The sequence below is a fragment of the Suillus bovinus genome, assembly GCF_016758785.1.
Source record: "Suillus bovinus strain UH-Sbo-P2 chromosome Unknown EDB93scaffold_1, whole genome shotgun sequence".
In the NCBI taxonomy this organism is placed as follows: Eukaryota; Fungi; Basidiomycota; class Agaricomycetes; order Boletales; family Suillaceae; genus Suillus; species Suillus bovinus.
Window position 1 is genome coordinate 1,060,282 of NW_024542057.1, and position 14,657 is coordinate 1,074,938.

Here is a 14,657-nt window from a genome sequence, read left to right on the forward strand (position 1 = left end):
CTGGTGAGAGACGAAGAGAGGTGTTTGATCAATTTGATCGTTTCTGCTGGGAGTGGAGATGGCGAAGAAGAAGAAATCGCAGCTCAAACCGGTTGCGCGTGGATTCGCGACCACATCAGTGCCGAAGAAAGTGGTTGAAAATGAACAAAACACAGATGATACGATTGCCGACGCTGTAGTTGAAGAGCCCTCAACAAGTGATGCATTGCACCCCAGCACAGCTGCTCACGTCCAATCCGATGCTCCTCAGGACCATTCTTTCGACCCGGATAAAGTAGAAGAACAGTCTCTGCAGAACCTTGTCGACAAGTATCAGGAAAAAACAGAGAAAGAGACACTTAGAACCATCAAGGTAATTGAGCCAGTCGTTATGAAATCGTGCTGATCAGTTTATCTTTATCAAGGCTATTGAGGTTGACCGGCGGTTCTCCAAGACATTGCCTTCATTGCAAGTGGATTCTGCTCTAGTAGAGCGCATTCTCACATTAAATTGGGAGAGCCCTGAGTGTGAGTTGGTGTCATGCAACCTGTTGTCATAATAAGCGTCTTACCGTTCTTCACAGGCGAGAGAAAACTGTTAGAGGAGACAGAAGAGAAAATAGTGGCGCGACTTGGAATTACCTATGGAGTTCTGAGAAGGCAAGGCTTTTCACAGGACAGAGTAGATGAATGCCTCAGGGCAATCCAGGGGGTAGATCTGGAGGAAGCATACGAATGGGTTCGTCCATCCTCTACCCGTCAAGCCAGCTCTTATATTATTGTAGCTTTATATGAACTGCTCGGAAGATGAACTTGAAGAGAAAGGTGAAATGATTGTTGTCAATTGTAGCTGCCGTTCTAATTAGCATGTCAACAGTGGCTGAAGACCTTGACGACTCCAAAGTACCTCGAAGAAAGCGTAAAGAGCTTCAGTCTTCGACGCCAATAAGCCCATTGTCGCCATCCACCCCCTTATCACCTTCTCCAGCAGTGACAGCTGCATCAAAGCTTGATGCAAATGCTCCGGTGTTTGTGCCGGCGAGACAACGGCTAGCCTTAGATGTGGACTTGCCGAAAACTGGAATCATTCTTCCCGCCGAATCAACGAGGTCTTCTCCGTCAAGATCCAGTTCACCTGATATAGATGACCTAGTCGCGGAGTACGTCCGTATAAAGATGCAGATAACAGAGCTTACCGCCAGGGGCAAGCCATCGACTCACTATGACCCTGTACTAGTCCAGCAGCTCCAAGAAAAGCTAGTAACTTTGAAGTCGCACTACTTCTTTGACGAAAAAGATGCAGAAACGCAATATCGGTCAGAACGTGCTAGGGTTGATGCTCTTTTACTCCAGTCAAGATTACGAGGATCAAGTCCGAAGCTGCCGGCGACACAAGAGAAGAAAGTGGCAAAACCCCTCGGTGCTGGTTCACATGTTGAAAAACAAGACATATCTGTGCAGTCTGACACCCCTGATATCTTTGATCAACACGAGGAGGGTCTCGGTGGCATGCTTGAGATCTTGGATACTCTTCCTTCCGAAGTTGCCGGAGAAGGAGGGACCATAATTCGTGTGCGGGACATGGTCTTACCCAAGCACTGGTCCAGTAAAACACCGAAGACACTTTTAGCCGAGTTTGTCTTCAAGCTTGACCGGTACGCCGCGGTCACTTACAGTATAATTTCTGGGTCGAGTCGTGCGAAACGCGCATGTGTTATGGTCAACTGGGAGGGAAAAAAGATGGACGAGTGGGACATGCGTGATGTTGCTTGTCCCACTGAAATTCAGGCAGAGTACTATGTCGCAACGCTTGCTTTACATGCCCTTACGTTCCCTGCCACTGATGGCTTTGCGGTCGGGTCTTCTGGTGCTTTAGCCAACCATACGTCGTTCCGGTTACTGCCGCCTGTCTTCAGGGATTTATGGGATGAACTTGAGACAGACAGAAAGTTACGGGAAGATTTGATCAATCGCCAAGTTTGGGCGAATATTAGAAACATTGTTGAACAAAAGATTGATGCTCGTCCAATGGTAACGTTCCTCATTGGAATACCTATCTTTCGCACTGAGCTTTGCTTTTTAGTTACTGGAGAAAGGCACGAGGGCTACCACAGAGTCCAAAGACCTCACAACAGTTCGGATTCCGCCTCGCAATGACATCGGCTCCGATTATATTATTGCGGACTTCAGAGCGCGACAAATGCGACCTGCATATCAAGAAATGCTTGTAAGTGGGACTTGAGAAGTGAAGGTTTGATCAATATCTTAAGCTCTCTTTCATAGCATCACCGCAGGCAGCTTCCTATTGCGAAGTACAAGGATGAAATAATATCCATTCTTGACCGTTCGCAGATCCTTGTGCTCAGTGGCGAGACTGGCTGGTAGAGTGATATCACTTCTTAAATGGTACACCTACTTATTCTCTGGTTTTACAGCGGCAAATCAACACAAGTTCCCGCGTTCATTTTAGAGGATCAGCTGGCTCGTGGCCTCCCTTGCAAGATATACTGCACAGAGCCGCGTCGAATATCAGCGGTGTCTCTTGCTCAACGAGTTTCTCGTGAGCTAGGCGACTCTGCCGGTGCCGTTGGAACTTTAAGCTCGCTTGTCGGATATTCAATTCGATTAGAAAGCAATACTACGCGGAATACCCGCCTGGCGTATGTCACGAACGGCATCGCGCTCCGTATGCTGGAGGGAGGTACAGGCCCCAATGGTCAAGGTACCGCATTTGATGAGATCACGGTGAGCAAAACGTGAATAAGGGTAAAGGCGTAGCTAATGGTATCTGCAGCACATCATTATTGACGAGGTTTGTGCGGCCATCTCGGAAGCCTGAGCTCCTTACACGTTCAATTGTACAGGTCCATGAACGCAGTATTGAGTCAGACTTCCTTCTCATTGTTCTGAAGTCTCTTCTCTCCCAGAGATCGGATCTAAAGTCAGCACGCCTGCCTGAGCCTACACAGTTTACTGACCGAGTGCATCACAGGGTCATTCTTATGTCGGCCACAGTGGATGCGGACAAACTGTCTAATTATTTCAATGGATGTCCCACATTACATGTCCCAGGTCGTACCTTCCCTGTGGATGTCCGCTTTCTAGAGGATGCTATAGAGTATGCAGATTGGTCTATCCAAGAAAATTCACCCTATGCGATCAATCGTGAGCCAGCTTTAAATTATTCTTGAAATATACTCACTTGCTCGAATAATTCATCAGTACATGATAAATCTCACAAGAACAAGAACAGGGTTGAATGGAACGAAGATACTGTTTATGGCAGTGATGACGAAGAAACGCTAGTCGATGGCGGACAGCGGATTTCAAGCCAGTCTATGAGGCTGGAGAAGCGCTACTCCTATCAAACGATCAACACCATCAATCTTCTTGATGAGCGCGCGATTCCTTACGAGTTGATTCTTCGGCTACTGGAACGCCTCTGCTTTGAAGACAAAAAGAGCCATCATTTTTCAGCAGCTATCCTAATTTTCATGCCTGGTTTAGGGGAAATCCGGCGCATGAACGATCTTCTTACTGAACATTTCACATTTGGGGATGAAGACATATTCAGGTTATATCCGTTGCATTCTACACTGTCAAACGAAAATCAGAGCGCAGTTTTTGACATTCCTCCTCAGGGAGTTCGTAAAATCGTTATAGGTTTTTATTCATGCCTGCTCCTCGAAGCCAAGTATCATTTGCTCATTACTCCTTCGCAGCGACCAACATCGCTGAGACAGGCATTACTATACCTGACATCACATGTGTTATAGACACCGGCAAACATCGCGAGATGAGGTCGGTACCACCTCTCCCTCTTGAAGTCAACAATCACTGATAGCCTTTAGGTTTGACGAAAAGCGCCAGCTCAGTCGTTTGGTCGAAACTTTCATTGCAAAAAGTAATGCTGCTCAGCGTAGAGGCCGCGCAGGACGGGTGCAAGATGGATTATGTTTCCACTTATTTACCAAGATTCGTCATGATACATTGGTAAGACTTGGGCATTCCTGCGGTCAAATATTGCTGAAATCCTGTACTCAGTTGGCCGAGCATCCTTTGCCAGAGATGATGCGGCTCAGCTTATCAGACCTCGCCCTGCGCATTAAAATTATGAAGGTGAAAATCGGTACCTCCATCGAGGATGTGTTATCCCGCGCATTGGATCCTCCTACGCCGGTCAATGTGCAAAGAGCTATCTCAGCACTAGTCGAGGTTTGTAGACGCCAAGACCCTCGTGTTTGCCTTCCTCATCTGTCGCTTAGGTTCGCGCTCTCACACCGTCAGAGGACATCACTCCGATGGGTAGGCTTCTGAGCATGTTGCCTACGGACGTGCATCTAGGGAAATTTTTGCTCACCGCGGTATTATTCCGATGTCTGGACCCCGCACTCACAATCGCTGCTGCTTTGAGTTCCAAGTCCCCGTTCATAGTACCAATGGGTATGGAGCAAGAGGCGGACCGTGCTAAGAGTTCATTTCGCGTTGGTTAGTTGTACATTATACTATAAGACAATGAACTCACATTCACGTCTTCAGATAATTCGGACTTTTTGACGATCCACAATGCATTTTCGAGTTGGCGTAAAGCATCAGAGAATCCCAGTTTCGTGCGCAAATTCTGCCGGGTTAATTTCCTTAGCCACCAGAATCTTCAACAGATCGAAGAGTTACGTCAACAATTCCTAGGGTATGATGGTTTTGATACATGATCACTGTTGGGCTAAGAAGTTTGCTGCAGTTTCTTAGTCGACTCTTCCTTTATAACTGTTGATAGAAATTTTGTTCGAGAACTCAGCCGGTATGTAACAGTGTGTCTAACGCCTCCCCATCACTGATGCTTCTATCCAGTGCGCGTTTTGGTCGCAACCGCACGCGCTTTGTGAGCGTACCGCCGTCTCTGGATAGCAATGGATCCAATATTGCTCTAATTAACTCAGCTCTGACTGCGGGACTTTATCCTAAAGTGCTGGCGATCGACTCTTCCTCTGGGCAAATGCGCACTATATCGAATAATCAATCTGCTGCTTTTCACCCTACTTCCGTTAACTTTGGCAGGAAGCCCGCTGACTTTGGTGTTAACCATCTCGTTTACTTCACACTCATGTAATCGTTCATTACGATGACGGCTACAAGTCCTGACAGAGATTTACAGGCACTCCAAGAAGATGTATGCTTGGGAGACCGGACCCATCGACGATCTCGCTCTTGTGCTTCTATGCGGGGAGAGTGAATTTAAGGTCAGTACAACGTTCCACGTGAACACAAGACATTGACATCATATCGTACCCAGCCTCAATCTAACATGTTGTCTATTGACCGAAAAATCAGATATCAGCTTTCCCCAAAAGCCAATGTTGCGCTCAAGGTTCTTCGTCGACACCTAACCACGATGCTTGCACTGCAACTCCGTGGCAAACCGTTAACAGAGTCTCAAGTACTGTGGTATGATCTTGCCACTGCAGCGTTGGGAAAAATCAAACTGGAAACGGAAGATGACAGTGCGAAGCTGATGATTAAACTGTCGTGATGTAGCTTATCGGCCTCCGATGTAGACCTAAATAATATGATGTATCCTAAAGACCTAGCACTCACACTTGCTTGCATTCATGCATAATAAAGCTATATAAAAATATAACAGAGCACAGCAACACTGTCAGATGTCATAACATAGCCAAGACTTGGCTAACAACAAACATGTAGAGTAGTAAGATTACTCTTCATCCTCCTCCTCACCATCACGGCTGCATCTTCTGTGAGATAAAGTGCTTTGAGAAGTAAAGATTACTTACGCGATGTTGTAGAAACGCAACTCGTACGTATCCTTCGATGATGCGACCACCCGGATCCAGTCGCGCAGTGTGTTTTTCTTCAAGAATTTCTTTGTCAAGTACTTGAGGTAGCGTTTTGAGAAAGGGACGTTGGAGGTAACAGTGATTTTAGTGTTACCTGTCAACATAAGTAAGAACATAACAAGCTGATGTTGACAAAGTATATCCCACCATCCCGAACGATTTTGACATTTTCGCCGAGCTGACCAGACTTGCCCTCGACCTTTACACGATCGTGCAAGAACTTTTCGAAATCAGCGCCATCGAAGACGCCGTCGGTTGCTGGGCGAGAGTAGTCGATCACGAATTTGTGCTTTACAGCAGGGGCTTTTCCACCAGCGGCTTTGGGCTAACAAAAGAACAAAACGAGCGGAAGTCCGCAGGACATGAGCCTACTGAGAAGGTAACTCAGCAAAGCGGTGCCGGAACTGACCATCTTGAATCTTGGAAACGAGGGATGGAAGCTTGAAGTCTTGACGTTCGTTTCTTGCAATCGTGACTGAGAAAATTAGGTTTGCTGTATATATGTAACTGTACAGTTCCGAATCACGTTTCGGGAAAATGCCGATGATTTCAAGTTTGGAAATATCTTCTCACATGATATTTCTTCTCTGATCGAACGAAGAAATTAGTTTGATACTTACGGTCCTAGATCACTACTGGTAAAACTTTTGAGTGATGACTTCAACACTCTCTCGCGAGCAAGTTGCTTCTGCCCAGCTGCAGGGTGACTTTGCTATAAAATCTGAGAATTCGCAGCCCAAACTCGATACATCAGAATGGCCCCTCCTGCTTAAAAATTATGACAAGTTACTCGTTCGCTCTAGTCATTTTACACCCATACCGTCTGGAAGCAGTCCACTGAAACGAGACCTTGTCTCATACATCAAGTGAGTGTCCCACATGCGTTTTGTATTCAATACTGAGATCTTTGAAGGTCAGGTGTGATCAATCTTGACAAACCTTCTAATCCTTCATCGCATGAAGTCGTGGCCTGGTTGAGGCGCATTCTACGCGTTGAGAAAACTGGACATAGCGGTACGCTTGACCCTAAGGTCACTGGGTGCTTGATTGTCTGCATCGACCGCGCTACGCGATTGGTCAAGTCCCAGCAAGGCGCAGGTTAGTACACATCGATGCTCAGCTGTTCGAAACTCTCTTTACCAAAACGGTTTAGGGAAGGAATATGTATGCGTGTTGCGCTTACACTCAGGTCTACCGGATCCCACTGCCCTCCCTCGGGCATTGCAGACACTCAGTGGTGCGCTTTTCCAGAGGCCCCCACTGATCTCTGCTGTGAAACGGCAGTTGCGTATTCGAACGATATACGAGTCGAAGTTGTTGGAGTTTGATGAGAAGCGTAATCTTGCCGTATTTTGGGTGTCATGTGAGGCTGGTACATATATCCGAACACTTTGTGTCCATCTTGGCCTTTTACTGGGCGTGGGTGGACACATGCAAGAGCTTAGGAGGGTAAGGAGTGGTGCGATGTCGGAAAACGATGACATTGTGACCATGCATGATGTTCTGGATGCTCAGTGGATGTATGATAACACACGAGATGGCAAGTTTCTCCACTTGTTATCAGGGAATATTCTAATATCATTACAGAATCATACTTGCGTCGTGTTATCCGGCCTCTGGAGAGCTTGCTCGTGGGCTATAAGCGCATTGTTGTCAAAGACAGCGCGGTCAATGCAGTCTGCTACGGCGCGAAGCTCATGATTCCCGGGCTTTTACGCTATGAAGCTGACATCGCAGTTAACGAGGAAGTAGTCTTAATGACGACAAAAGGTTTGCTATATTTAGTCACATATTCAGGTATCCCTCTAATATCCTCGGTCAGGCGAAGCTATAGCTCTTGCTATTGCACAAATGTCGACGGTTGAGCTTGCTACTTGTGATCATGGAGTTGTTGCAAAAGTGAAGCGATGTATCATGGAGCGTGACACCTACCCACGCCGTTGGGGTCTTGGACCCATGGCTCTTCAGAAAAAGAAAATGGTCAAGGAGGGGAAGCTGGGCAAATATGGTGAGAAGAATGACGCAACGCCTGCGGAATGGAGCAAGGACTACGTGGACTATAATCGAGAGGTACGCGAGATTCTTTTGAGACAACTCGAGGACCCTAATCATCTCCTTCATTAGCAATCCGGCCCCTCCACGATTACCCCTGCACCCGCCCCAACAGTGGTAGTCGCAGAGCCTGTTGTCGAAACTGTTTCCCCGAAGAAAGAGGAAAAGGAGAAAAAACGAAAACGGAAGTCGGAGGCGGCCGAATCTGTCGCAGATGTGTCGATGGTGGAAGCACCTGCAGTGGAGGACGATGTTGATAAAGCAGAGCGGAAGAAGCGGAAGAAGGAAAAGAAGGAGAAGAAAGAGAAGAAGGAAGAAAGTGCAGAAGAGGATGATGAGGCCCGACGGGAGAGGAAACGGCTCAAAAAAGAGAAAAAAGCTAGGGAGTCAATGGCAGCTGCAGACGAGTAATTCTTTGGATAAAATCTGTGCTTTTATATGTTATTTCTTCTTGTATTCTGTGGTCGTTCCCCATGGTTTGTCACTCACATAGCTGAGTTTGGTAGGTATGAAGTTCGAGATGACGAAGTAACAGGGAGCTCACTGCTTTGCAATCCTTGACAATTTCGCCAGTGCCGTCGTTACGTTCGGCATATTCACTAAATACCAGTACTTGGTATACTTGGTATACTAAGTAGTAGTGTTATAAACTATAACTTATATACAACTTATTTCAGTAAGCAGCAAATTGGAATCACCGGTTAACCGACGACAGTCCAAATGCCATCCTAGAAATCAGGCGCCAGTTATCGAGCCCTAGCAAGGCTTCCTTCAGTACCTGGTGACTTCCCGTAGGCAAAAATAATGCAGGATATTAGAAACGCACCGTTTGAAATTCAACAGCTGAAACCTCCCCCTGCATACTGATTTTTACCGTGCGGTAAGCTTATCTCCACTTAGTACCTTGTTTTCATAGGCACTGATTTGGACGCTTCGTGATGAGCCGAATCGATGAGCCGAATCCCTGAGCCTGACATTGACGCTCGCCAAGGGACAGCGTGCCTCTCGAGTCCTTATCAATGTCCGACGGACAACTAGCATCCAATGCGAAAGTTCCCTCGGGGAATTTTGATACTCTGGCCCACCGGGCCAAGGCCTTTGTTGGACAGCAACAAGGGCCCTGGTTAAGCTGATAAAATGCACTGATAACCAGCCATGTTACGCAGAGCGAACAGGAGTCATAATGCGCAGGAAAGGTACCCGGGAACTGTCGGTTGTTAGGATGAGCGCGAAAACATGTTACAGACTGATTTGATGCATTGTGGAGTTTAGGTAGCGCGATACGAGGCCGATCCATGTTCGATACGAATGGGTGAAGTTTCGTGAAGCTGGAGATGAGTATGAAGGTGAATTGTCAAAGCCCGTGAATGCTCGCTTGCAAATAAAGCTTGTCAGCCTGGGGGGTACTCGTGGTGTGGTTTGGAGCGTCTTTTTCGGTTTTCACCAGTGCAGAACCTTCGCCGTCGGTTATCTTGTTGTGTGAACTTTAATGTTGTGGGGACGGTCTATGAAACGATATCAGAGACCAAGGCAACTAGTAGCAAAAATAATAAAAATAGACAAAATCCCATGAGATATGTGGCGCAGGGTACAGCCCTTTGATGCATACTACTTTCAACTACTGCCAGTGAGTAAGCACAGCTGATGCGTCAACACGTTCCGTATGCCGCCGCCGACTTATTCCACGAGGGGTCCAGGGCTCAGCGCTCAAGGGGCATGGCACTCCTTAATGTGCAAATGCTGCAAAATCCTGTTTGCACTGGGTACGGGTCACGAAAAAGCCCACTCCCGAGTGCATCTGTCATGGGATCGAATGATTTCCAGTTTTTGACAGGTCACAGCTACCTCCAATTGCCAGTGCATGCCAAATTGAAGGACTTCGCTATTGGAATCCGGCGCTCTGTAGGTTCGTAGTACCCGACTTCAAGGTGCATGCTCTCAGCGAGTGATTTTAACCATTTTGTTCGACAAGGTCTTGCATGCTCAGATAGTTCGAGCAGAACGACGTGCAATCAACTCGACAGACTGCCCCATTTTGTCGGTCCTGTGATCACGGGCCCACAGGGCTGTGGACTTTGACAAAATTAGAACGTCGGCTTGAAGCCTTTCAAGTTGATGGCTTTCTGCAAATGATTTCCCAAAAAGCGCCTGCAGTTGGGCTGTGTCTTGATGGCCCCTGTAATTAGCAGCCATGCGGTGATTGATATACTACCTGCTATTATCGATATGCGAATCATTTCAGCTTTTCCCGGCTGGCGGGTGTTGAAGAGACACATACACTGCCCGTTACCAGTACTGTTTCTGTGCCTCCCAAGCCATCATTCCTCTTCACACCGCAGATGTATCTGCATACTTAGAGTCGCTGTATTGTTTCACGAGAATCCCCAACCACATCTCAAAGTGACGATTTTTCTGTCTAGGCGACTTTCACCAAAGTTCTGAATCCCTAGTAGATCTCGTTTCTCATCAGAATGGTCGCAGCACCTGCACCTAAAGTGAAGATAGTAAAGTCTCTTCCTCGGTTCGACGTCGGTGAGTGGCGGGTTATCGTCTTGTAGATGCCTTGCGCTGAATCACCTTCAAGGTCCCGACTATGAAATCTTGTACTGTCTGGGTGAAGGAGCATATGGAACCGTGGTAGCCGCATCACATAAACCCACTGGCCGACAAGTAGCCATCAAAAAGATCCTGCCTTTTGAGCACACACTGTTCTGCCTTCGAACATTGCGAGAGCTGAAGCTGCTGAAATTTTTTTCGGAGACCTGTGTCAATGAGAATGTTCGTCTGTTCTTTACTCATAAATCAGGGATATGTTATAGAGTGGTCATTGTAGATCATCTCGATATTGGATATAACGAGGCCACCATCACTCGAAGAATTCAAGGAAGTGTACTGTGAGTTTATTCAATTCATCTACCCCGGTCTCGCTGACTCCTAGAAAGTTATCCAGGAATTCATGCAGACAGATCTTCACCGTGTCATACGGACGCAGCAGCTGACTGACGATCATTGCCAGGTGAATTTTGGTGACTCATCTGATATCCGATGTGACCTGATTGTTACTATCCAGTACTTTATTTACCAGATTCTCCGTGGCCTCGAATCTATACATAGCGCCGATATTGTCCACCGTGATCTAAAACCGGCCAACCTGTTGCTCAACGCTAACTGCGATCTCAAAGTTTGTGACTTTGGCCTGGCGAGGAGCGTCAAAGCAACAACCCCGGGCGCCAAGGAGGCTGGTTTGATGACTGAATATGTGGCAACGCGGTGGTATCGTGCACCAGAGATTATGCTTTCTTTCAAGATGTATACGAAGGTTAGTCTCTCACGATTGCACGATAGTCGCATCCCTCATCGTGCATGGTTTTGAAGGCTATTGATTTGTGGGCGGTTGGATGTATCCTTGCTGAAATGCTGACGGGTAAACCTCTGTTTCCCGGGCGCGACTACTCACATCAGCTGAATCTCATCCTGGATATAATTGGTATGTCCTTTTTTGATTTTGGAGCGAATGGCATGATGAACATTTGTGCCAAGGTACGCCAACCTTGGACGAGTTCTACTCGATCACTTCAAGGAGATCGAGGGACTATATCCGAACTCTTCCAATCCGCAAACGAAGGACGTTTCAATCGCTGTTCCCGAAAGCATCCCCCGAAGCCATCGATTTCCTGCAGAGAACTTTGGTATGACACCTTCTTGCTTTAAAACCGTTGAGCGATGGTATACATCTTTCTAGACTTTCGATCCCAAAAAGCGCTTGACAGTCAATGAAGCTCTCAACCATCCATATCTTACTGCATATGTAAGTTCAGATATATTTATACTCTCTGTCACACCTGACTCAGACAAATAGCATGACCCAGAGGACGAACCAATCGTAGCATCCCTTGATCCGAACTACTTCGACTTTGAGCGTGAGTTTTATTCAAATATTTCCGGTGTGCTCACTCACTCGGTTCCTGTTCTTAGAGCTCAAAGATGACCTCACGAAAACGGAACTGAAAGGTACGTGACTCCAGTCCTTTCAATAGCTGGTCTCTTCAACTGTCTGCAGAACTTCTATACGACGAAATCATGTCCTTCGTCCCGGCGATCTAAACTATGATATCCATCATTCGACTCCTAGCAACTGCACAGGTCTCCGCCATATATTATTAGCCTGAACTCAACACCACACTGCGGGATTTATTTCACTGATTTATTTATTTACTGTCGCACTGGTTTCGACATCATCACTATATACTTGTAATCTCATCTGCACGATAGAATGGAGAACGGAGCAAAGTAACAATATAGGAAAATGCAAAAATACATCGGATCTACTGAGACAGCAGTGTGTGTACGAATGATAATCAAGTATATTAGGATAAAAGGTAGATAGTCGAAACGACAGTAGAAGCAAAATAAGGGTCCAACGAGAGACTATTAGCGCCTGCCTCCAGCCCAAAAGCCAGTCGCTACACCCTCAACACCAAAATCACCAAACCGAGTATCCCCTTCTAACTCGGTCCCGTACATGGTACGACGTGCGGGAGGTACTGGAGTGCCCTCTTCCGTCGCCGCCGTGCGCAGTACAGTTAGTCCCAAGCCCGAAGCTACCTCATTGCTCGACGGCTGTCTCTGCATACCACCGGCCCACATCGAGGGATTTAGACCACTTTCTTGTCCACCCGTCGGTCCCCTTGACCTACTCCTGCCGGTCGTTCCAGAACTACCGCGGCGATGTCCGAAAATTCCGACCTGCTCTGATTGACGACTACGTGGTCGATCCACGTTATTTGCTGGGGATGGGGATGTTGGGGGTTCTGGATGCGGGAAGGTTCCCATTGCAGTGGGGAAAGTGAAACGAGCTGGTGTGGATGTAGGCAGACAACCAAAACGGAAAGCATCCAGAGGCGCTCCCATAGTCGTAGACACGCTCATCAATGGAGGTGAAGGTGGCACGAAGAAATCAAGGAGGCTTTCTGTGGGTGGAGGCATCTCTACGTAATCAGGATCACCAAATATGGGGAAACCAGGTCTTGCGGAGGATTGTGAGGGGCCAGAAATGGTATCTTGACTTCCCTGTGCACCTGATGATGGACCTGAACAGTCATCTGCATCCTCCGTAATGGCAGAGGAACTTAATTTCGCTCGCTTGTGAGCGGGACGAGCAATCCTTTTCGCAATCTCAGCTTCAGAAAGCTGTTCCTCCTGTCCAAGCTCAAAAAACGCAGTAGTATTACTGGCAGTAGAATCTCGAAGGCGTTTCCCAAGAGTGGTGCGAAAGCCAGGAAGAAGCGACACCCCCTGATTCGGGTTATCTGTCTCTCGCTCTTGATGACTGATTAAGCCATTTGGATTCGAAGAATCGCTAGACGTTGCCGATGACTCTGGCAAAGCATCACTGAAATCTAGTTAGTCGATGCAGCATGACAAATGATAAAAATTCTCACCTAAGAGGATCGACTGGACTGCGTACGCGTTTAGGGGTTGATGGAGGATTTGGTATCCGATGGGGAGTCTCTTTGGGCTTTTGAATTTCAGCAGCACAATGTCCAGATGCTCGTGCACGCAGGCCTTCAATTTCCGCCACGAGGCCCAAAATTCGTGTTTCGAATGTCTCTATAATGTCCGAGACTTTGTCTCTTAAGTCAGATAACTGAGCTTTCTGATCCTCCAGTTCCTTTTGTACTGGAGCAAGCTGCACAAGTAAGATAAATGTTAGACACCGTACATGTATTGGACTCACAGCTGCAGCCACAGCGTTCTCAACTATCTGTGAGTAGGAAGGCTCTGTTATGCTTGCGGGATGCGTTTCTAGCGGTATGGAGTGTGATTGGGGCACTGGCAAAGAATCGCTCAGTTCTGTTTGTTCTGATGCTATGGGAGAGTGAGCGACTCGACAACTTGAATTCGTTTATTTAATGGACTGACATGTTGCGGCGGGGATTAGCTCTAGCTCTGCAAATGCTGAGATCACTGATGGATTTTCGATAAAGATTAACGCTTACCTTCAGCGATGGGGTCTTCTGAAGGCTTGACATTTTTCATGTTCTTCGTCTTCTTGCTCCCTCGTGAGCCACTGACAGATTTAGTTACAGCACGGGCGCCGCTACCTCCAGCAATGATTGGTCGACCAACACCAAGACGATATTGAGTATCTTTGGCTTTGCGGGTTCTCGGGGTGGGGCCAACAGGGGCCGGCGGAGGTTTGTGTTCTTTCGGCTGCTGTTTCACTTCTATTTCTCCGATAGCTTCTTCACCTTCTTCTTCGTCTGTATCATGGATGATTACAGATCCATTAGAGCGACCACGAGGTCTAGCACCGGGTTGACTTATTATTCTGACAGATGTAGATCGTTGAGGCGGCTGCGGCAGAGTGCTTCGGGAAGGTTGGGGTCTACGCTTGTGATTAATTGCTGGATCGGTGTTAATATTGGGGTTGGCTCACTGGGATGTATCAAGCAGAAGGTCTATCAAAGCTTCTGTCTTGAGGTTGGCTCTTACACCGTATTCCTAATGAAGGGGATTTAGCAACAGGTATAGCATGAGTGATTTATCTAACTTTGCACAACTTCTGAATATCGACTCGCTTCATTGCCTGCAGGACCTCACGGCCTGGCACTGAAATCATTGAGAGATAGCGTTGAGATGAAGGGGAAGTGAAACGGATGGAACAAGTTGGTGCTTGTGGTTGCTGGTGCGCGCGTGGTTTAAGAATGGAAGCTACACAATAAACGGATGCCAATCCACAACGCGAGCCCAACCACAGTCACGTGATAT

General features: G+C 47.2%; 5 protein-coding genes across 5 annotated transcripts; 3 read left to right on the forward strand and 2 right to left on the reverse strand.

Moving 5' to 3' along the window:
- Nucleotides 1–58: 58 nt before the first annotated feature.
- EDB93DRAFT_1260983 (P-loop containing nucleoside triphosphate hydrolase protein) lies at nucleotides 59–5,509 on the forward strand (the record flags this gene model as incomplete). Its single annotated transcript, XM_041454182.1, has 21 exons — nucleotides 59–352; nucleotides 405–507; nucleotides 564–718; nucleotides 765–804; nucleotides 857–2,010; nucleotides 2,063–2,206; nucleotides 2,263–2,360; nucleotides 2,415–2,724; nucleotides 2,774–2,791; nucleotides 2,844–2,920; nucleotides 2,972–3,144; nucleotides 3,202–3,642; nucleotides 3,702–3,780; nucleotides 3,831–3,972; nucleotides 4,024–4,194; nucleotides 4,245–4,467; nucleotides 4,519–4,669; nucleotides 4,721–4,780; nucleotides 4,831–5,085; nucleotides 5,135–5,219; nucleotides 5,273–5,509. 21 exons carry the CDS (start codon nucleotides 59–61, stop codon nucleotides 5,507–5,509), a joined length of 4,410 nt encoding a protein of 1,469 aa, XP_041313730.1.
- A 183-nt stretch (nucleotides 5,510–5,692) lies between these two features.
- EDB93DRAFT_1237243 (ribosomal protein L22e) lies at nucleotides 5,693–6,246 on the reverse strand (the record flags this gene model as incomplete). The annotated part of the gene is made up of 4 exons (XM_041451398.1): nucleotides 5,693–5,723; nucleotides 5,772–5,928; nucleotides 5,982–6,159; nucleotides 6,244–6,246. 4 exons carry the CDS (start codon nucleotides 6,244–6,246, stop codon nucleotides 5,693–5,695), a joined length of 369 nt encoding a protein of 122 aa, XP_041313731.1.
- A 206-nt stretch (nucleotides 6,247–6,452) lies between these two features.
- EDB93DRAFT_1217349 (putative rRNA pseudouridine synthase) lies at nucleotides 6,453–8,297 on the forward strand (the record flags this gene model as incomplete). The annotated part of the gene is made up of 6 exons (XM_041451085.1): nucleotides 6,453–6,700; nucleotides 6,748–6,932; nucleotides 6,988–7,374; nucleotides 7,422–7,604; nucleotides 7,657–7,904; nucleotides 7,959–8,297. Exons 1-6 carry the CDS (start codon nucleotides 6,489–6,491, stop codon nucleotides 8,295–8,297), a joined length of 1,554 nt encoding a protein of 517 aa, XP_041313732.1. The 5' UTR covers nucleotides 6,453–6,488.
- Nucleotides 8,298–10,357: 2,060 nt separating this feature from the next.
- EDB93DRAFT_1244758 (CMGC MAPK protein kinase) lies at nucleotides 10,358–11,990 on the forward strand (the record flags this gene model as incomplete). Its single annotated transcript, XM_041452245.1, has 11 exons — nucleotides 10,358–10,418; nucleotides 10,471–10,664; nucleotides 10,720–10,780; nucleotides 10,829–10,902; nucleotides 10,957–11,205; nucleotides 11,262–11,373; nucleotides 11,427–11,575; nucleotides 11,629–11,694; nucleotides 11,746–11,806; nucleotides 11,862–11,897; nucleotides 11,947–11,990. The coding sequence occupies 11 exons, from the start codon at nucleotides 10,358–10,360 to the stop codon at nucleotides 11,988–11,990; spliced, it is 1,107 nt and encodes a 368-aa protein (XP_041313733.1).
- EDB93DRAFT_1112868 (uncharacterized protein) lies at nucleotides 11,875–14,645 on the reverse strand. Its single transcript, XM_041448163.1, has 7 exons — nucleotides 14,440–14,645; nucleotides 14,326–14,390; nucleotides 13,886–14,274; nucleotides 13,809–13,835; nucleotides 13,624–13,754; nucleotides 13,328–13,575; nucleotides 11,875–13,278 (listed from the first exon to the last, which is right to left on the reverse strand). Exons 1-7 carry the CDS (start codon nucleotides 14,506–14,508, stop codon nucleotides 12,318–12,320), a joined length of 1,890 nt encoding a protein of 629 aa, XP_041313734.1. The 5' UTR covers nucleotides 14,509–14,645; the 3' UTR covers nucleotides 11,875–12,317.
- Nucleotides 14,646–14,657: the final 12 nt, after the last annotated feature.